Raw genomic sequence first — 22,936 nt, 5'->3', positions numbered from 1 at the left:
CCCCTGGATTTGGAATCAGATGATTCGGCTCAGAGTTTGTTTACCCCAACCTGAATATCTGCCTCTGGGGTTCATGATTGTGGTTCTTGGTGTCTTGGGATACTGGACAGCTATTAACTCTCCTAAGATTGAATTCTGTTTTCTAGAAAATGAGCATAATAATAACGACAGTTTTTGTGAAGCCCAATAATAGAAAAGTATGTTAAGACGGCTGCACACTGTAAAATGCCATGGAAATGTGACAGTTACAGTTGTGTCTCTTCTTCATTCAGTCCACACCACCCCACCCCCCCCCACACACACACACACAGCTGCTTCTGTGTGAATCACACATCAATAGGTCCACCTCCTGTTCACTTTTCTTATTTGTAAAAAAAACAGTGTTTTTAGTTTGTCCCTGCATGCTCTCTGTGACTGGGTTCTCAGTTTTTGATGTTTACTATGATCGTCCTGGCGCATTCGTCTTCTTCCTTCCGCCCGCCCAGACTGGGTAAAAGGTTGGGGAGCAGACCGGTCGGGGAGACGCCACCAGCGTCCTGACCCTGCAGGTGAGGTCGGAGCCTAATCCAGCTCGCAGCCCTCAGCCCTGAGTGCAGCCTGCACAGGCGCTGTCCGCGGTGAGTGCTCGAGGTGGGAGGGGTGTGTGTGTGTGTGTGTGTGTGTGTGTGTGTGTGTGTGAAGGGTCTGCAGACCGCGTCCCCAGAGCACCAGAGGGAAGGGGAAACTGTCAGCCCTCTCCCCTGGGTAGGCATGATGTCTGGGAGGAAAGTGAATGCATCCAGCGCCCAAACCTAGGGAAACTGTATTGAGCCTCTGCTAGAGCCAAAACGGAGAGACAGCTCTGACCAACAGTGCTAGGCTGGCTCTTGGATCAGCAGCAACAACAAAAAGGGTAAAGTTTTTATTCATGTGTCAGGGTTGCAGGGGTGGGCTTTATAGAGTCTAAAAATTCTCCCTTATTTTGGGCACAGTTTCAAAAGATTTTTTTTATTCTTTTTTTTAATTTATATATGATGGCGGAATGTATTACAATTCTTATTACACATATAGAGCACAATTTTTTATATTTGCACATGCTCGGCCTTGGGGCGGGAACTTTTGCAGTCCTCTTTATTGGACTCACTCATGTATAAACATCCTTACCCACGTGTCTGCTAAGACACGATAGGAAGAAATCATGAATCTCCAGAGGACCACTTTAAAGGTCCCAGGAATTTGCTTTTAGCCATTTGTGGGATGTCCCAACAGTTTTAATATTGAAAGCTCAGTCCTTGTCTCTGTTGCCAATCCAATAATGAGGAAAGAGTTTTGAAAAATGGAGAAACTGAGACTGCTGTCCCAGAGGCTGGGATTCTCCCTGCCAGGGGTAAAACCAGGCTTTTAAAAGAGGAACAAGGGCTGGGATCCAAATATTACCAGCAGCTAAAAAGAGTGTTCAGTGCAGTCCTCGAGAGAGTCATTTTTCCAGTTTATACGTGTTTCCACTTCTCATTTTTAGTTTATTTATGTGGGAAGTGATATTTTTTTTCAGATACAGGACAGGATAGCTTATTAGGGGATTGGAACAGTCTTAGTCCTTGCTTAGTCTCTTTACTTTTAAGGAGGGAGAGATGAGGAAGAAGAAGAAAAGAAAAGAAAAGAAAGACATGTCTGGTTTAAAACAACCCACTGGAAGTTGGGCAGCAAAGTTTGTTCTCAAAGAATAAATTGCACTCTTGTTACATTTCCCCACTGTCAACTTCTGGCAATGGTTTATATCCTGATGTTGGGATTCACATGACTACATTTTTGAGAGTCTGAAAAGCTCACTTAAAGAGGGGGAATTTTACTGTTTATAATTCTGTTTCCTGTTGTCATGTTTGTAATAAACATATTAATTAAAATGTAAGGATATTCCTATATAGAAGTATATCCTGCATTGAAACAGAAGAATCATATTTTCTGTGATCTTGAACTGTTAATATATTGAGTTCTTAGGTAGTATTGTTTGGAATTTGTCTTTATCTTTAAAAAATAAATATTATCTTCAGGTCTAAATATTCTCTAATGAAGCTAAATATTCTCTATTTGTGCTTATTTTTTCTAAATTTTACATGTGGTTTAGTACTCCTACTGTTACCAAAAACAAACAAACAAAACAAAACAAAACAAAAACCAAAAGGAATCTTTTAATTTCACTTGCTTTTAAGTTAACTTAAAAATCACTAATTTTGGAGGTCACACAGGTGGGCAATAATTATTAGTTTCCCACTAGCTTTGCTGTAAATAACTCCTCTGATATTTGGGTTGTAATGATAATGGTTGCCTGATTTACTCTTCAGGAACCTTCAACGTCATTTTCCTGAAAATACTGACTGTTCCCTTGTACCCCTGATAGGTGCCTAGAGTGAGATGAAAATGTTTTGCATCTTTGTCTTCCTGTCTATCTCCTCTTTGTTACCTTGACCTTTGCAACAGTTTCTACCCAGCTCTGAGCGTAGATATGTTAAGAAATATTTTGCACAATAATAAAATATGGAGTTACCATGGCATAGGCTACCCTAGTCTTTCTCTTTCCCTACTCCAGGGATGAGAGTGCCTACCACCCACCAAATACAGAAACTCCAGATCCTGAAAGGAGTGACAAGAGGTAGCACCAGAGATTGCAGAAGATTTTTGCTTATTCCCAGAACAGACATGACTATTCCTCTCTTTTATCAGCCTTTCCCCCTTGTTGTTCTTATTATTTATCTGTAGCCACTCAACTCCCCAGAGTTGTGAAGCTGATTTGTGAACAAGGCTTCCTCTTCTCCAGTCTTTGGCTACTGAATGAAGTCTTTCTTTGTATCCAACACTTACCTGTAGGACATATGTTTCTTGGGTGATGATCATCCAAGGGTAAGTTAAGGAACACTATCAGAATTGAGTATCCCTAGAATAATTCTGTAAGTCTACTTAACATGATTTCCAGTGACTTCTTGCTATTATTATAATAGATGTGACTTGTGATTTAATTTTTCTTTTAATAGGAATCATTGAGAATAAGGTATGCAGAGATATGGATTGAATAATAGTGGATATTACAATATTATTGCTTTTATGTTAGCTATCATCTGTTGGAAAATTCAATTTTCAAAGTGCAAATATAATGTTTAGAGATTTTATTTTTGCAATGAAGTCTAAGGAAGATACTTTTATAAATATATTCTTTTATTTACAGACAATGTAGGAGAAAGGTAAGGACAAAAATTTCTGCTCTATGGCCTGGGCTTCAAGAACATTTTAGTGCTAAATTACTGAAATTATAATACAAATACTGTCACACATGCTTAGGGATCTTTTAGGGATCTTTTCGACTTTTATAGGAGAGCCTTGGGGTATTCCTGGAAGGGTTATAGTTACTGAAACTATTCTTGTCTTTATTACATTGGCCTCCCATTGCTAAGTGGAAATTTTGTATAAAAGAGTGTGAAACTTGCTTCAAGAATGAAAAGGATATGTTTTGGGTTTTGAAAAGTGAATGGATTCAATGATTAGGTTTAATTTTTTGAGATTCACTGCATTTGTTTTGCTTGAGGTAAATGAATATAGTTAACAGGACAGGTCTTAAAAAAACAAAATTATTTTCCTTTAGACAGTTGCCACATTTGCTAATTTTACAAATGTGTGGTTTTCAAGCTGAAGTATATAGCACTTTTGTTATCAATACTGCAGGATGCTGTGTTTCCTAAAAGTACAATCAGGTAGAAACACTGTTGTGGGAAGAAGGCTTTTATTCTTATGCTGTCATACAAGGGAGGCAGCAGGTGTGAATGGAATTCCCAGGCTATCTCCCTAGTTTTCTTAATAGTATCTATGGGGCAGGCAGGGCCTCAGTCTTCCTAGTGTCAACATGTGTGGAGGGGGGTCTTAATTGCTTCTGTGCTTTCCTTCATTGTGAGACTTCAGGGGTAGCATTTCTCATTATCATCTTAAACCTCTGACCCAGGGTATGGATTTTAATAAAGTAAAAGTTGTTATAGGGTATTCCAGTGACTAGTTTTCACCAACTTTGCCTCCTGTAATTAGATAAATCTATGAACATCTTATTAGAAGAAGGTAAATTTTAATATTTGTTCTTATGTTTGATAATTAGCTTAATAAATTTGCTTTTCTCAATCTCATTTTCCTGATATATCTGTTGATCCCGTAGTCTTGAGAACTGATTGAAATGACTCTATTTCCTATTCTTTTCTTTTTTAGTATTTTCCTATTCTTGAAACATATATTTAGCATCATAGTTTGGAGTTGTTTTGAAACTCAGGAATTAATTTGTTTTAAGATACAGCAAATATATGTATCTTTTATGATGTCACAAAATTGCTTTTATTTTTAGCATATAGTAATGAGAAATACAAAATAAGAGCATAAACAGAGATTCAACTTTCTTCTACCAAAGTCTGAGTAGCTTACCTTGATCTAGCAAATTATGGCCTATTTTTTGTTTGCCCATATTCCCATATTTTAAAAAATTTTTTCCACATTCTTTGACCTCAGAATTTTGTGTTTCCAGGGCTCCTGATCTTTTCTGACCTGCAAGTCCAAATTTTGTTTCTCTCTCTGAGAGATTGCTGAGATATTTGGTCAGAAATATCAAGGGCTTCAGGAACACTCATATGGCAGCTTTTTTCTTCATGGTTTTCCTGAATGTTACCCACTATGTGTGGAATTTTCATGTACAAAGACACAGAAAGTAAAGAGTGGGTTTGATCTAGTGCTGCTCCTTCCTTGCTGGTATTTTAGTTCCTCAAGTCCTGCTGCTTTGGTTGCTTTCATGAAAACTGTTCACATTGCAGATACCAGAAGCTGGGTCCTTGTCCCTGATGCTGGTCCATTAATGAGGACAAGGTTTTGAGAAGAAGAAAAAAGATGTTGTATTGCTTTTCTAGCAAAAGAGAATGTACAGGGGATTCCTGACCCAGAGACTGTGATTCCAAATGCTAAGGGAAACCGTGGTCTTTTAAAGAAGAAATGCAGGGAGATTTAAGATGGTGGACTAGAGAAAGGCTGCATTCCTAGTTCCTTCATGGCTCAGGATCCAAGCAGCAGGAGTACTGCTTCTGAACAGATGGATAAAAGAGGTATTTCACTAAAACTCAATATTTGACAGTAAGAGTGTCTTGGAGACTTAGAAATTTGGGAACATTAAACAAAGAAGAGTGAATGCATTGGAGCCAAGCTGGTTGCTGCAGCAGTGGCAGCCGTGGTAGTGGTGTTGGTTCAGCACAGAGGAGGGAGAACATAGATAGAAACACAGTGGACAGATTAGTATGAAAGAACCTGAGATCAGGAAAGCAGCCTGAACTTAGTGGATCCAGAGCTGCATTGTGCAGTGGTGCTTGAAATGTGCTCTGCTTCTCAACTGGCTGCAGAGAGCAGAGGCATCTTGAAGGCAGAGCTACACTGCGGCTGCTGTCTCAGAGCCAGGAGATCATAGCAAACACTGCCACACTGTTCCAGCGAGCACCTACAATGTGATCTAGGGTGTACCTAGCAGAATAGGAGTGAAACAGGCACAGAGAAGATTGTACCCAGGGGGATTCAAGTCAGAAAAGTGAAGGGGAGTCAGCTTACTTCTTTTTTAAGTGTGGTGTTTCACATGACCAGCTGAAGTGAGCTGGGAATCTGAACAAGGGGGTGGGAATACACTCAAAAACTATACCTAGGAAGGCTGTGTTCCTGGGCAGCATAAAGTGTGGAGGATTGGCTCCCATGCCCTATGAATAGAATTCCTGAGAGGCCCCTGAGATCCAAACTCCTGACAGAGATCCACAATGGTATGGACCTAAACTCTTCAGAGTATACACCATCCAAAAAATCTCTTAAAGTCTGAATCGACTTAAACTCCACCTGCTAGAATTCCCATAATAGAACTCTGCAACAGCCCCACCTGGAAATGCACTGATCTGTGCAGACAAAACTCCTATTGATAGTACTTCCCATTCCATCCTACCTTGTACTAGTGAGAAGGGAAGCTGAGACTTATTTGAACAAGCGTCAGTGTAAGGCCGTTCCCAAAGGCAGCTCAGAGAGCAAAACACACACACAAAAGGAAGGGGTTAACAATCTCCAGTCCTTGCTCTCACTCTTAGTACATAACTCAAGGAGAAATGGAAAGAAAGATAGGCATAGACAGTGGTTATCTATGTTCAACTATTTTACCATTTCAATGGAAATGGTTTCTTCATTTTTTTCATTATTTTTTCTTATTTATTTAATTTATTTATTATTTGTGTGTATTTTAGTTGTGCCAGTTGATTCATGGACATATATACATATATATTTTTGTTTCTTTTTTCCCACTTTTAGCATTTAAAAAATGTAGTTATTTTCCCTTGCCTTGCCTTTTGAGGGTTAGGGTTTGGGCTTTGTATATTTTGGTTTTGTTTTGGATTGTTTTCTATTTCTCTCTTTTCTTTCCTACTAATAGCCAAATTCCATTATTCCCTCTTCCATTACATTGTTACCTCTATTTTTTTTAACCTCCTCCTTACAACCATCATCTGCTACATCTCTTCTGCATTCTCTGTTTACTTTTTGAAATTGTAAACTCTTTTTTACATTCCTATCATATTTTATTTTCTCTTAACTATATTCTTACCATTTTAGAACTAATTGGTTTATGTAACTCCTGCCCCCACCATTAATTCTATTGCAATTATTTCTTCTGTGGATAACATAATGCACAACTGTTTTTTGCTTTACTGCCAAATAGTTCATGGTTACTTATTGTTTTTGTTATTGGCAATTGCTAAACAACCTAATGATGCATCTCAAGTCCCTTTAAAAAGAATACGTCAATTCTAAAACCAGTAGAAGGAAGGAAATAATTAAGATCAGAACTGAAATCAATGAACTTGAGAATAAAAAACATATAAAGAATCAATGAAACAAAGAGTTGATTTTTTGAAAAGGTAAACAAGATTGATAAGCCTTATCAAACTAACTAAAAAGAAAAGAGAAAAAATCCAAGTTAATAAAACTAGAGATGAAAAAGGGAAAATCATCATAGACATCACAGAAACCCAGCAGATCACTACAGACTATTTTGAAAACTTGTACTCCTGTAAACTGAAAAACCTAGAAGAAATGGATGTATGTCTAGACAAATACAATCTGCCAAAACTGAATTAAGAGGGCATAGAAAACCTAAACAGACCAATAACTTGTAATAAAATAGAAACACCAATAAAAACTTTTCCAACAACAACAACAACAACAAAAATCCCAGGACCAGATGGATTCTCAGCTCAATTCTACCAAAACTTTAAAGAAGAACTAATGCCAATACTCCTCAAGTTATTCCATGAAATAAGAATCAATGGAACACTTCCAAATTTGTCCTATGAAACCAGACTCACACTCACACCAAAACCAGATAAGGTCACATCAAGGAAAGAAATCTATAGACCAATATCTCTGATGAACTTAGATGCAAAAATGCTTAATAAAATATTAGCAAGTTACATTCAACAACATATTAAGAAGATTATACACCATGACCAAGTTGGTCTTATTGCAACTTGAGATGCAAGGATGTTTAATATACACAAATTGACAAATATAATTCATTACATAAATAAAATTAAGGACAAAATTTAGTTCATCATCTCAATATGTACAGAGAAGGCCTTTAACAAAACTTGGCACCAATTCATGATAAAAACACTGAAGAATCTAGGGATAGAACGCTATATATATAAATATCCAAACACAATCTCATAGTAAATGGGAAAACTTGAAAGCATTTCTATTAAAATCTGGAACAAGAAAAGGATGTTCATTCTAACCATTCCTATTTAATATAGTGCTAGAAATTTTAGACAGAGCAATTAGGCAAGAGAAGAAAATAAATAGGATAAAAATAGGAAAGGAAGAAGTCAAAATATCACTGTTTGCAGATGCTGTGATCATATACCTAGAAGATCCAAATACTTCACCAAAAGACTGTTAGAGTTAATAAGTAAATTAGACAAAGTAGCAGGTTACAAAATGAACATAAAAAATCAATAGCTTTCCTATATTCCAACAATGAATGTGATGAGAAAGAAATAAAAAAAAAACAATTCCAATCACAATAGCTTCAAAACAAACAAACAAAAACAAAGAAATATATCTAATCAAAAAGGTGAACGTCATTTACAATAAAAACTACAGAATATTGAAATAATCTCAGAGGATGGAAAGACCTCTGAGTTAGGCAGAATTAATATTGTTAAAATGGCCTTACTTCCAAAAGCAATATACACGTTGAATGCAATCCCCATCAAAATACCAATGACATTTTCGTACAACTAGAAAAAAACAGTCCTAAAATTCAATTGGAAGAGTAAAAGACCCAGGAATAGCCAAAGCAATTTTATGCCAAAAAAGTAATACTAATGACATCACAATACTTGACTTCAAATTATACAACAGATCTACAGCAACAAAAACTGTATGGTCCTGATATAAAAGCAGATACATATGGTACAGAATAGAGGACACAGAAACCAATCCACAAAACTACAACTATCTTATATTTGATAAAGGGGCTAAAAGCATGCAATGGAGGAAGGATAGCATCTTCAACAAATGGTGCTGGGAAAACTGGAAATCCATATGCAACAAAATGAAACTGAACCCCTTTCTCTCGCCATGCACAAAAGTGAATTCAAAATGGATCAAGGAGCTTGATATCAAATCAGAGACGCGCCGTCTGATAGAAGAAAAAGTTGGCTACGATCTACAGTCGGTGGGGTCGGGCTCCAAATTCCTCAATAGGACACCCATAGCACAAAAGTTAATAACTAGAATCAACAAATGGGACTTACTCAAACTAAAAAGTTTTTTCTCAGCAAAAGAAACAATAAGAGAGGTAAATAGGGAGCCTACACCCTGGGNCTCAAAAGAGTAGCCATGGAACCACCACATGATCCAACTATACCACTCCTCAGTATTTATCTTGAAGAATTAAAGTCAGCATACTATTTTGATACATAAATACCCATGTTTATAGCACTATAATTCACAAGAGCCAAACCATGGAACCAGCCTACGTGTCCATCAAAAGATGAATGAAGAAAATGTGGTATATATACACAGTGGATTTTTATTCCACTATAGGAAAAAATGAAATTATGTCATTTGCAAGAACAGAAATGAGTGGAACTAGAAATGATTATGTTAAGTGAAATAAATTAAACACATATGAGGAAGCTAGAGAGGAAAAAGGAAAAGAAAGGTGAGGGTGGATCTCAGGAAATCAAAGGGAGATCAATAGAAGAAAGGGACTGAGGGGTAGGAGGCAATGAGGGAGTAAGGAGGTGCTGGGGAATAATAATGGCCAAATCATATTATATTTTATATTGTTTGTATATAGGAATACACAACAACAATTCCCATCATTATATACAAATATAATGCACCAATTAAAAATGTGGAAAAAATTAAAAAGAAACGCAAAGCCTCAACTCCAGGTAGGCCCTGTTAGGAGTACACTTTATTCTTTGTCTTGAGAGAGAGCCATATCTTATATCTACTAGTGCTAACCCAGAAATCTGGATTCTTTCATTCCTGTGCTCAGTGAGCCAAAGACAGATAACGTGGCCTAGGACAGAAATCGGGTTAATCTTGATGCTTCTAAATTAGGGAGAGTGAGAGGGACAAGAAGAAGGAAAAAATGATCAGTTTTAAAATCAGCCACCAGTGGCAGAGCAGTGAGGTTTGTATTCAAAGCATGAAGTGGACCACTATTACGTTGCCACTTCTCATGCTTTTTTCTACTTTTGTTTTGTTTCCAAGGATGATTTATTTGGATTAGTTACTCCACCATAAGCACAGATAAAGTTCTTCATGGCTGACTTTGGCTCTTAAAAATGGAACTTAGCTCCATGAACTTAGTTTAGCATAATGTCTTACTCTAATTAAATCTCTCAGGGGCCTTTTTAAAGTTGCTTGATGAAACATTTAAAAAATCCATTTATACACTTAATATTCAGTTTTTGCCTGAAAGTTGTGAGCTGATTAAGTATTGGTTTGACTTATTTTGTCATTTTCATATTAAATTTTAAATCTTTCTAAAATTTAAATGTTTTCCCATAAGGAAATGATTAAGTAAATGCAAACAGTTTGGGAGTATACCTTCAGTGTTATTCAGAATTCCATAGCTATGACAAAATACTAGTAAAAATCAACTTAAAGGAGGAAAAGTTATTTTGGCTCATGGTTTCAGAAGTTTCATTCCATGGTCAGCCAGCGCCAGTACATTTAGGACTGCAGTGGGACAGAAACATCATGGCAGAAGGGCATTGAGTAAGAAAACTGATCACTTCATGGAAGTGAGGAGTTAAAGAGAGTAAAGAAATAGTCAGGACAAGATATACCTCCCCTAGAATACATCCCCAGTGACCTTCCTCCTTCAGCCAGGCCCCCCCTCTAAAAGGTCCCTCCACTAGCACCACAGGCCGTCACGCTTTCAAGTACATGGCCTTTGAGAAACACTTGATATCTGTATCCACACCATCACATCTGCCTGGTTGATTGAAGGTCCATAACATGCAGAGATGTAAAGTGTGGAACCATATGTTCAGAGAAATTCCTCCTGTCAGTGAAAGCTTGGTTCTGTCCTGTTTGGTAATAAAAATGTTACAAACTTTAATATTAAAGAAAAAAAATGCAGGGGTACATGAGGATTACATACGCTGTCCCTGAAAGAAAGTTGTGTTGTCATATGCCTTTCAGGACAGACAAGTCTAACCTTTACCTCTTTTTCCTACTTTGTGTTTTGAGTACTTTTCCTACTCTGAACTCTTATTAGGAACTTACTTGACATCTGATTGGAATGCAGGTGTTCATAGTGTCTTCCTGCCATTTTAGGCTCTAAGGTTGTTCTTATCACAGTGATGTGGGCTGTTCATTGGTAAGGAATCTACTCACTGCAGCACAGTTTAAAATAGTCTTGCTTTAATTGTATTGTTATCTAGGGTTTACAATCTCATTTATGTAGACAATCAACTTACTATTGCTTTTTTCTCTACAGAAGGCAAAATCTCTGAAGATGTCTTCTAATAATGACCAGGTTGTTATTCCAATGCTACAAAGACACACCAATGGCCTTCCTGAGATGATCTCTACTGACGGGGAGACAATTACCCAAGGAGCTGTGTTGAGTTTTCATAACATCTGCTATAGAGGACAAGAGAAGAGAGGCTCTCTGCTCCGACAAAGAACAGTTGAGAAAGAAATACTATGGAATATCAGGTATGTGCATGAACTTTTTAAAAAATCAGTTTAGTGACCTACCATGAACCTCACAGGCTTTGCCTATAACCAATAAGCTGCTGTGAACATTTGTATACAAGTCTTTGTAGAGACATGTAGACACATGCTTTCTTTCCTCTTGGATAAACTTGGACTGAAATGATTGGTTCACTTGTTAAGTAGGTTTAACTTTGAAAGGAACTCACAAATTCTTTGTAAAAATTATTGCTTTCTGGGTTTGAGAACCCAAACAATTAATGTGTTATTTAGTTTTGAAGTGGGAACTAAAGTCTGGAGAGAAAGGAGCATGTCTGTAAAACTTTCTCATTGTCAGGTATCTCAAATAGATTGCATATGCTAGACATTGGGGTTGTTACTGTTTTTCTCATTTCTAGAGAACAGAGGCTATAATTTCCTTCCACAATGACTGAAAGTGAATTTTGGTTGGCTCAGACAGCACAACATACAAGTCTTTTCTGTTTATTTGTTTAAAAATAAAATCGTTATTTCTACAGCAAGTGAGCAACTTTTTTTTTTGTTTGTTTGTTTTGGAGTCTCTAGGACAGGGGCAGGTGGTGACAAGAGGCCTTTAATCTGGTGTGGCTATAGACCTATATGAAATCAGATGTTTGTCCTATTTCCTTGATATTTTGTGTGTGACTGTGATCTTCTGTGTTTGTAGCAGCCATCTTCCTTAGAGGCAAGGAAATGTTGAGGATTATCTATGTTTACATGTGGGTGAGAGCAAAATGATCAGGATCTGAATGATGACTGAGCTGAGGCCTGGAGCTCTGTGCAGATTGGAACTCTCTCCATGCTCTACACCTGAGGTCATGTCTTCTTGTCTCTTTCTTATGTTGGTTACATTCTGACTAGGAGAATACGGAGAATAATGGTGGATGCAAAACTTTCATTTTTAGCTGCATGAGTCAATAGGTTTGACTAATGAACAGTTGAGAGCATTTTGTGAAACATAATCAAGAAAATGTTGGTACTTCAGATTTTGTGATGAAAGAGGCAGAAAGTAACGGGAATTGAATACGGCCAGGTTTGAATAGCTGTAAAGTGCACACTGTGTGCTTATATGTTCTAGCTAGCACCTCCAAGCACCGTCTCTTCTAATCAAGGTTCATATTGAGTGTGCCTAAATGGTGTACTTCTTGGTAAAGGAGGAGGTCATTATCTAGTGCTTTCCACGGCTTAAAAAAGTGCAGTCATGTATTGCCATACTTACAATTTTTACAGTTGAAAAGACAATAAGTATGGGTATTCATAAATACATTTCTGTTTCACAGTTCCTTGAGAAGAGTCATCCATGCCATGTTTCCAATCTTTCCGTTGTTTGCTGGTTTCAAATAAGTAGAGCCTCTGGAATCAGGGAAGGGTTATTCTCATGATACCCATCGCTTGGGCTTTCCCTCACCAGTGATGATGATCTATCTAAAAAAATGTATTTCAGCATTCCAGTAGATCTACACATATCCTATGATCATGAGGAAAATTTATTATGCGTTTTGGTAGATTTGCAGAATGATAATTTTTTTGAGTGATGCCAAACCTAATCCTCTTACCAGATTCCTACTGTCCACACTGCACTGCATTTGCTCCCCTCCCTGTGTCTCTTTCCTTACTCATTGCCATTAGCTTTTTGGCAATCATTTGAGAGCAGGCTGTTCAGGTGATGCTCCTTCACCCCTAACTCCTCCTTAGTTTGCAGAAAGAAGGACTCTTTTATGTATAATCACCAGTTGTTTTCTGGCAATAGCTGAGGGGAAATATAGCCTCAGAATGAAGGAAGGAGTGGTCCTCAGGGCTGCCCATCACCTTGCTCCTCACATAGCTGACTGGCCACCACATCGTGTCTCTGCAGGTTCATACAATCTGGTATTTTTTTGTCCCAACCCCTGCTGGTGATTTTAATACTGATCACCTGGCTGTATTGCTGTCTGCAAACTTCACCATAATGCCGCCATTTTCCTCTTTGGACATTATTAGTATTATGAGGGCAGATGCTCTGACAATGTTTCAGAATCCTGCTCCTCATTGAGCTGCAACTCACCAGCTTCAGTTCCCATTTGTGGGTGCTGTCTGGATCAGCAACGCGGTGGTAGTAATTTTCTATTTTATCATCTCATAATTTTCATTCTAGAAGAGGAAATAGCTTCATTGATGGTTCTTTCTTTCATTTACTGTACTGACTCATGAATTCCTATTTCATTCAGCAGCATTCAATACTAATGCATGGTTATGGTTATTTACCTTGATACACCTATTGTTCCTGGTTTGGTCAGTGGAAAATCTTCCCAAGAGAGTTCCCTTTGTCCCTTTTTATTTTGATTTATCCCCTAATCCTTTGAGGACTTCCTTAGCACAGCTAGAAGTTCCAGACTCCTATGTGCATGATGGCATAGGCTTGTAATTTCAGCTACTCAGTAAGCTGAGGCAGGGGGAATCACATGTTTGTGGCCATCCTCGAAGCTTAGAGATAAAATGACTCAAAAGAAAATTTAAAAGTGGCTGGAAATGTAGTTCAGAGGTAGAGAGCTTGCCTAGCATGTACAAGACTCTGGGTTCAATCTCAGTACCCACCTAGCCGCCCCACCACAGAAGTTCCAGACTCACCATATAATTACTTTGCCAGACCTGGGGCCAGCTGCTGTTCATTCCTGTGGAGGATGGTATTTACAGACCAACATCTGAGTGTTTAGAATGCTTATTGCTATTGGTGTGTCATTGCTCCTAGGTCTTCTAAATGGACAGACCTAGGGAAGATATGCATGCATGTATACATACACACATGCATACACATACATTTATAACATTGTTAAGGAAAAAACTGCCTCTGTGTGCACATGCATATGGATCTGGCCAAGAGGGATAACAAGAGTGGTGAACAGCAGATGACTGCTCCCACAGCACCCTGGGAGTTTTCCACCTATACTTTTCTATAATTCTCTGTATAGATTAAAAACTGTGAGTTCTCATTAATGTACCAATTCAATTGAATGCTTTAGAGTCTTTTCACATTTCCATGTTTTCAAACTTGCTCAAAAATCTTGCTCTCATTATTCTTATTATACTTACTGATTTGTTTAGTCAGTTCTCTTAATCCTAATATATTCATATGTCCAGCCTTTGGCTTCTCCTTTCTCCTCCCACCCTTCTTCCTAGCCTGTGTTCCTGGGTGCTAGTGTTTTATGCACCTCTACTCAGAACTTCCTTCATCTTTCTACTAAGAAATAAAGCAGAAGGGCAAGTCTAATAGAAATGTCTGATATATTATCTGAACATCAAATCACAAGTATAAATGTGACAAAAGTTTTCTTTCCAGTCAGAATATACATATTTTCAATAAGGTGTTTCCTACTTCTTTTTATTAATTAAATGGAAAAATGTTTCTTTTTGTGTACTGAGAATCAAACTCTTGGCCTTGAAGATGCTAGGCAGGTACTATACCACTGAGCTACATCTCCAGCAGTTTTTGATTTTTTAATAATTTGAGACAAGCTCTCACTACGTTAACCAGGTTGGCCTCAAACTTGTAGTCTTCTTGTCTCATTTTCCTAAATAGCTGGGATCATGGGCATGCTCTACTATGCCTGGGCTGAATTTGTTTTTTAACTGACTCATTAAAACATAAAAATTGTATATATTAATGAGATGGTTCTATATTCTTGAGTTTAGTTTTTTTATCAAAAAGATTGTTTTGCTGTCTTAAAAATAACTCCAATTTTACAAAAATGTAGCAATTCATTTGAATTTTGAAGGCTTGCTAGGTGCATAGCATTTTGCAAATTGCTAGTGATGGATATGACATCTGTTCTCAGAAATTTTATAGTCTACTGGATGCACAAAACTAGATCAGTTTCACTGAGTTATTCTGGTGTGATGGAAGGATTAAAAGGTACAATGTCAACTTGTAACCCTAAATTGAAAGTTCCAGGATCATGGAGTTTGAGAAAATGGATGTTGAGTGAGCATGCGAATAGGGAGGTGGGCCATGCTCCAAGAATGGCCTTGACACTACTTTTCCACAAACAAAATAAATCCAAACAATTAAGCACTCTTCATTAAAATGTAATAGATGTGACAGGAATCCTTAAGATGAGTTTTATTTCACACATTTATAATTCAGTATGTTTTTTACTATGGAGAATGGATGAAGGATAAAATGGTGACAGTGTGACACAGTTCTTATTCACAAACTTTATGGTATAATAAAGAGAATCAATGTATACAAACACCATAAAGCAATAAATAACAGTATACAAACACCATAAAGCAATAAATAACAGTAAGCCATGATTTATTTCCTTCCTTCCTTCCTTCCTTCCTTCCTTCCTTCCTTCCTTCCTTCCTTCTCTCTTTCTTTTTGTGGTACTGTGGATTAAAGCCAATGCCTTATGCATGGTATGCAATCACTTTACCACCAGGCTACATCCCCAGTCCTTTCTATTTAGAGACAGAGTATTGATTATTTCTCAGGTTGGCCTTAAACATGCTATCCTCCTACCTCATCCTCCCAATACTTGGGAGGCATGGGCCACTGCTCCCAGCTAGAAATGGCTTTTGGGGTGTGAAAGAAGGGTGGAAGGGGTTGGGGATATAGCTAGTGGTAGAGCACATACCTAGCATGTGCAAGGCCCTGACCTCAATCTCCAGGACAGGGAGGGGGTTGAGGGCAGAGGGTAGGGCAGGGAAACCAAGGAGTTGTGGAACTGATACTAGAACAAAGGCCAGCAAACCCTTTCTGTGACAGGCCAAATAATAAATATTTTAAAATTTATGGGCTATTCAAGTGTGTAGAAAATAAACTCTGTTTTTGTAGCATGGAAACAGCTATAGATACTATATAACCCAAAAAGTGTGGTTCTGTCCCAAACCACTGTTGATGAAGACACAGGTGACCTGATGTAGTGTTGCTGTTTCCTTGGCTAGAATATAAACTCTGAGAGGGATAGATTTTTTTTTCTTTTTGTTTTTCTGCTTTTTTCATTCTTAGCTCTATCTCATGCCATAGAAGAGTGTCTTGTCTGTACATCATATACACTTAATGTTGTGTTGTGTCATGGAGATGGAATTAGCCACTGTTCTACCTGGGAACCCTTGCATTTGTGATTGTACATCATTGTTTTCTGTTAATGCTAGAGTTTAGTGTCAAAGCAAGCAAATTTCTTTGTCTTAACCCATCCAAGTTCAGTTTGTAGTGGAATAATTCAAGATCTCTTAGTCTTTATTTGACTGGGTATTACAAAAACCTGGAAAACTCTTCTGGCAGTGAAACCTTAGTAAATATCAAACTTGTTTCTGGTCATTTCAGAAGCAGAGTCTAGGTAGCTATTAATAAAAAAAAAATGAAACAAGCATTATAGATGAACCCACCTTGAAGTTTACCCCATAAATGGTATGTCTTCCCATTGGGAGGTGAAAGGCTATTAAAGAATAAGTGATTTTCCTGTTACAGTTTATTCCGAGGTTATGGAATTCTCATTGTCTGATGTTTCAATGAGAGGTTCCTCAGTTAGTGAGCAAAGTGATGGGTGCATTTCAGATTGGTTTCCAGCAAGTCGTAGTATAATGGTGACAGATCAGGTGCCACAAGAAGTGAATGCCAAGGTCCTCTTGGATGTGAGCACCATGTGGAAGTTGCACTGGAAATTCATAACACATGACAATTGGGTAATCTAGGATTGACCTCTGTGGGAATCATTGTCTGAGAATGAAGTACCTATCAGCTTTGACCTTGCATGTGGAATAGATACTATTTCCTGTGTAGAATACATCTTGACCTCTATACAATTTTAATGAAAAACTGGTTGTAGACACCAGCATTCTGAAAGGGCTAAATGAGGCCTCTTTTTCACCATGCCTGTGTACCCACAGTGGTTCTGCTATTTTTTTTTCCTTCTTCCAACTCCATCTAAATATTCACTACCCTTGCCTCTAATTAGTTTGTAGGAAATTTAATTATACTTGGATGTCCTTATGACATTACCTGATAAGTTATGTTTCCAATTCTAAATTGAGAATTTTGCCATCTGCTCTTGGACACTTAACAAAGAAGGAGCTGATCTATTGTGAGAGTGTGTTTCCTTTTCTAATTGTTGAGACTTTTCATTAGTGTTAAGTACCTGTAATGCTTTCTTGTCCTCTGGAAGGCTCCATTCTAGCTTTTCATTTCTACTTAAGATATGTTGGGTTTTGGTCTGATGAGAGATTAGCAGTGACATCACTACTTCTCATAGTCTCCAAGCCAGTGGTTGATGGATTGTTTAGGGCTGGCTAGGTAGCAAGTGAGGTCAATGGAAGATACTAATCATTGAACAACTCTCAGAAGCTCTCATGTACTTCTACACTGTGCTGGGAGGCACTGACTTTACTGGAGAGAATCTGTTACTTATTTCAAGGAACTTTTGATGTTGTTGCTGGGGATGGAGCCCATGGACTCCTGCATGCTAACTGCTGTCTCTGCAACTGATCTATATTCCCAGGACAATTTCAAGGAATTTTTTGGATGTGTCATTTTCCAAAAGGGATAAGTGATTTAGAGAATAAATGAAAGGAATTTAGAGGGACCTAGCCTTCTTTCTTATAGGGTACTGTTTAGTGACTGACATCTTTTGTATACTGAACTTCTATTAATCATCAATTCTTTTTTTTCCTCTTTGCTTTGGTACTTGTTTTCTGTTTGCAATTTCATCCGTCTTTCTTAAGTATATTCAGTGCAGACTACAAAGCAATAGAGATTCATTTAAAATGAAACAATAAGTCACTTTGTGTTTACAGTGGGATCATGAAACCTGGCCTCAATGCCATCATGGGACCCCCAGGTGGAGGCAAATCCTCGTGAGTATAACAAAAGATAAGTAAGCCTTTTCTGTGCAATTTCAGTGTGCTTTAAAAAATCACTTTACAGAGCAGGTGTTGGTTAAGACTTTGCAGTACATTTCCAATCTGGGCCTCAGTCCTGGGGATAAAATGCAGTTAGACTAGCTTATCCCAAGGACCAGAAAGTCTTATTAGGCCAGCTCCACTAACACAGCTTAAAGGTGATAGACACAAAGTGGTTGGCCATATTATAAAACAAGGGGTAGGAAAAAGTAGAGGATAATATTAAAAGTGGGGAGACTGAAGACACAAATTTTAGAAAAAGGAGCACATTGCCTGGCAGGATCCTCCAAGGTCAGACTGCTAGGGGGGGTCACTTGAGAGGACTGTTCTGGATAAGCTAAATTTTTCTTGCATTTTAATTTTTGGGCTTTTTGTAGCATATAATGAAAAGGAAGGTGAGAATTGTGTACCTATATGGATACAGATAAAATTTTATTTAAACCATGCACTTCTCGACTAGTACATTTTCCAGTGCACAAAATTTGGATTCAGGATAACTGATATGGCCTGTGTGGAGAGGAAAAAATAACTCAGAAAATATCTGTCTTTTTATAGGTTGTTAGCTATCTTAGTTGCAAGGAAAGATCCATGTGGATTATCTGGAGAAGTTTTGATAAATGGAGTACATCAACCTGCGAATTTCAGATATAATTCAGGTTACGTGGTACAAGTATGTATCAGTGAGTTTGATTTTCATGTTTCCTCCTTTTCTGTGTGGGAAAGAACCTTGGCTTGACATTTTGTATGCTCCCAGATGAATACCTGACATGCTTATGGAATCATCTTTCTGTACAGTAGGTCTTCATAAAATCCCATAAGATTGGTGGTGAAATTAAATGGAAAGGTAGAGAGGATTGGCAGTATGACCCTTTTAGGACAGTGATATCGTTCTAGCTGTTGTATCACTTCCAAAAGTGTCTGCTGTTATCCTTTTTGCCTTTCCTTCAAACTTCTGAGTCCCCTAGAAGATGCCTTTGGTAAACCATCATGCAAAGCAGTGTGAGTCATCATAATTACATGTGCTTCATCTGGGTATGCATTTGTGGATGGAATGACTGCCTTGGGCTCTGTAGCTGTCTGTACATAGAGTGACTGCAGTTCACAGATGTTGTTGCTGGGGATCACCTAGAATGTTACACTGGGTATGTTTCTTCTGGGGATTAAGTTACATATATCAGAGTGATGGTCTTAGAAAAGACTCTTTGTCTCATTGAAATACCATTTTTCTTAAGGATGATGTTGTGGTGCACACCCTTTCGGTGAGAGAAAACTTACAGTTCTCAGCAGCCCTTCGACTTCCAACAACTATGAAAAATCAGGAAAAAGATGAGAGGGTTAACGATATTATGAAAGAGTTAAATCTGGATGGAGTGGCAAATTCCAAGGTAATATGGGAAATAAAACCTGATCAGTCATAACCAGAAAGAGGATTCCTGTGTGGATAATATGACCCTTAGTCATAAGTGCATGGTCAAAAGTGGCTGCTTTCTTTAACAATGAGAAAAGTAACTAGTTGCATACTGTGAAGGGGGAAATTAAGCAGAGAAATAATCCTAACAATGGTCAAATTGAAAGGAAAGTGACCACAACACTCGGAGAGACCAAGAGATCTTTATTGCAGCAGTGCAAAAGAGGAAAAAAAGAGAGAGAAAGAAAGAGCAGGGAAAGATAGAAGAAAGAGGCAGGAGAGCATAGAGAGAGAGAGTGAAGAGGAGAGGAGAGAGGGAGAGGGAGAGGGAGAGGGAAAGCAAGAGAAGAGAGAGCAAGAGCAAGAGAGAGAGAGAGAGCGAGAGAGCAAGAGTAAGAGCAAGCTTCCTCTCAGCTCCTCTTTCCCTCTCTCCTTTCTTCCCATTCTCCTGCCAATGTATTTCCAGACTCTTATAAGGCAGACATTTTTAGGAATGAGAAGTAGAGTTGTGGGCAAGAGTGACAAAGACCAAGTAACTCCTCCATTTGTGGATGTGCAGGATCAGAGCGAGATGATGAGAAGAGGGTGAGCTTGACAGGTGAACACCCCATACACAAGTTTTGCTGAGCAGACCTTTGGATCTTTGGGTGATAATGAGCTGCTTAGAATATAATGGCTCTGGTTTCACCTGCTGTGATCTCCCCTCCAGGAGGCAATGATGACTGGGGGAGAGCAGCTGGCAGCTGCTTCCTGTTATACTTACTGATAGTTTTTATGTGAAATATATTTTTGTTTGAAAACCCTATGATGCCACCGTGATTTTCCACGTATTTTTGCTTTGTGACTGATTGAGTTGTCATTACTTTGGTTTTATTTATTGAACTAATGTTGTCTTTCCACTTTGGTAGCTTCTTTCACTCTATTCTTTCCCATTAAGCACTCACTACCTTAAGTTGCTCAAACTAAATATTTGACTTGATAAGAACAGAAGTTGGACTTTCTGTCGGGTCTAGCTACTTAGCAGCTCTGTCATGAGCCTCAGTTTACCTATCTGGTAAAAGAGAACCTCCTGTTCCTCAGGGGCCTATTTCCTTGCTGTTCAAAATCATGATGATAATGACATAAAGTTTCTCTAGCAGGGCTGGCACAGGTTAGTTCAACAAAAGAGAGTGACTTTGGTAGTTTTCTGTTGATAATGATAATAATCTGTGTTTTAGGTTAGACCTCGAGAATTACGAAAAAGGACTAGTATAGCTGTGGAGCTGATCACTGATCCTGCCATTTTGTTCCTGGATGAGCCAACAACTGGTCTAGACCCAAGCACTGCAAATACTGTTTTTTCACTCCTAAAAAGGTAAGTGCTATGGGAATGTTGTTTTTGTTTTCTATTTTCAACCACTTCTATGTACAGGTGTTCTTATTGCAGGGGATTCTGAAGTAAACTGCAGGATTTTTTCCTTCTTTGTTAGAGAAAAACAATTAACAAAGAAGTAGTAACAAGAAAGATTAATCAAGAGCTTGGGAAAGAAGGCTGTGGTGGGTGTGGGGAGCTCTTTTAAACAGCATGAGGGTCAGGAAAGACCACAAGCATGGGCATGTGAGCTGGAGGAGAGGGAATGGGACCTGAAGGTCCTGCGGAAGAGAGTTCTGGTTGGAAGGAGTACCCCGTGGCCCTGAGGTAGAGTATTCCTGATGTGTATGGAATATCAGAAAAGCCTCAGAGACAGCACCCAGTGACTGAGGGGAGTGAAGGTTGGTTTCTGTACTGTCATAACAATGCCACAGGCTGTGGACTGAGCAACAGAAATCGCTTTTCTTCTAGCTTCTTTTTTTCTTCTGGAATTTGAGATCAAGGGGTCCACAGGATTGTTTCTTCCAAGGCCTCTCTCTTTGGCTTGAAGATGGCCATCTTTGCCCTGTGTGTCTCTGTCCTAATCCCTTCTTAACTGGACACAGTCAGTTGAGAAGCCACCAGTCAATGACATTCTTTAATCTTAAGTGCCTCTTTAAAGACACTACCTCTAAATGTATCCACCTTCTGGGATACAGTGGGTTAAGACTTCCACATATAAATTTTGAGGAGGCCACAATTTAACCCATCCTTTAGAATAAACTATGAGGTAGAGTTGGGTTTGTGGCAGGCTGCTTAGTTCTTGAAAGGCATTGTAAGACAAATGGCTTTTCCTGTAACTAGGGAACATGAGAGCATCTGGAGAGTGTCAGAACAGAGCAGAGACTGTGGGGAAGGTTGTGCGTTGGACAAGAGTGAGTGAAGGACACTGGGCAGGAGCTGTGGAGGCAGGATAGGGCCTGGACCAGGATGCTCATGGTGAGGTGGTGAGAAGAGCCATCTCAGTTTCCTTTGTGCCTCAAGATCCTTTGCAGAAACAGGCTTTTTCTGTTTTTCCTATTTTTTTTCTCTAATCTAGAAGAGTTCCTAGTCATTCCCTGTCATGTCCTTGCAATTCTTAGTCCATTCTATGGAGTGACCCTTGGCTGGGACTATCCCTGTCTTCTACGAGCTGATTTCAACCATGAAACTCTGCTGTTCTCTGAACAATACAGCCAGGGTTATGCATATACCTCAGGTGGTATGGATCTCTGTCATCTTGGGATCTGCTGGGCTTCTCTACTGGGAAATTACTATTCATCTCCTTTGTAATTGATTACTGTTTTTTTAGGGAAGATATTTGGCTATTATGCCTATGTTCTGTTCATCACCAAATCTCTTCCCACTAGTTTTACATACACCAATAATGCCTGCTCTTGTGACACTTACCCAACATGCAATAGTTGACATTCTATGGAAGGAATAAATTTCTCTCCTTCCTTATTCATTTTCTGTTTGACACAATGGGTTAATTTGTTCTTCACTGTTTTAATGATCAAATTATTTCAGATTTGGCCAGTGAAATCCACTTCACTGTGGCTTTTGGGTATTTGTATTTGTTTTTTAATGTCTTCTAGAAATTTTTACTTCTTGATCACTATAATATTCAAGGTTTATCATGTATTTTTCCTGCAAGAGCTGTTTATTCCAGAGGTTCTGGTTCCGTCTGGTATAGTTCTTTTTTATTTCTTTTTTTTTTTTCTATCTGAAAGATCTTTATTAAGTTTAATGTCACAAAATTTTTTCTCTTAGTTTTTTTATTACATGTTTTGTTTTTTTTTTTTTAATTTTTTTTTATTGGTTGTTCAAAACATTATAAAGCTCTTGACATATCATATTTCATACATTAGATTCAAGTTGGTTATGAACTCCCAATTTTACCCCAAATACAGATTGCAGAATCACATCAGTTACACATCCACATTTTTACATAATGCCCTATTAGTAACTGTTGTATTCTGCTACCTTTCCTATCCTCTACCATCCCC

At 38.2% G+C, this 22,936-nt stretch overlaps 1 protein-coding gene and 1 pseudogene across 1 annotated transcript in view; one reads left to right on the top strand and one right to left on the bottom strand.

Annotated features, from left to right (window-relative positions):
- Positions 1-22,936, bottom strand: part of LOC107141308 — a 303,686-nt pseudogene that overhangs the window by 98,843 nt on the left and 181,907 nt on the right.
- The window catches only part of LOC107141131 (broad substrate specificity ATP-binding cassette transporter ABCG2-like), a 25,672-nt gene continuing 13,625 nt past the window's right edge, over positions 10,890-22,936 (top strand). Inside the window, exons 1-5 of the mRNA XM_048813593.1 lie at positions 10,890-11,259; positions 18,046-18,105; positions 18,706-18,820; positions 19,383-19,561; positions 20,781-20,912. Of these exons, the coding sequence (XP_048669550.1) occupies positions 11,057-11,259; positions 18,046-18,105; positions 18,706-18,820; positions 19,383-19,561; positions 20,781-20,912 (689 nt within the window). The 5' untranslated portion in view covers positions 10,890-11,056. The remainder of the gene's footprint in view (positions 11,260-18,045; positions 18,106-18,705; positions 18,821-19,382; positions 19,562-20,780; positions 20,913-22,936) is intronic.

This window comes from Marmota marmota, unplaced genomic scaffold, assembly GCF_001458135.2.
Source record: "Marmota marmota marmota unplaced genomic scaffold, marMar, whole genome shotgun sequence".
NCBI lineage: Eukaryota > Metazoa > Chordata > Mammalia > Rodentia > Sciuridae > Marmota > Marmota marmota.
Note: the sequence above shows the minus strand (reverse complement) of the source record. Positions and strands in the feature narration are given on the sequence as shown.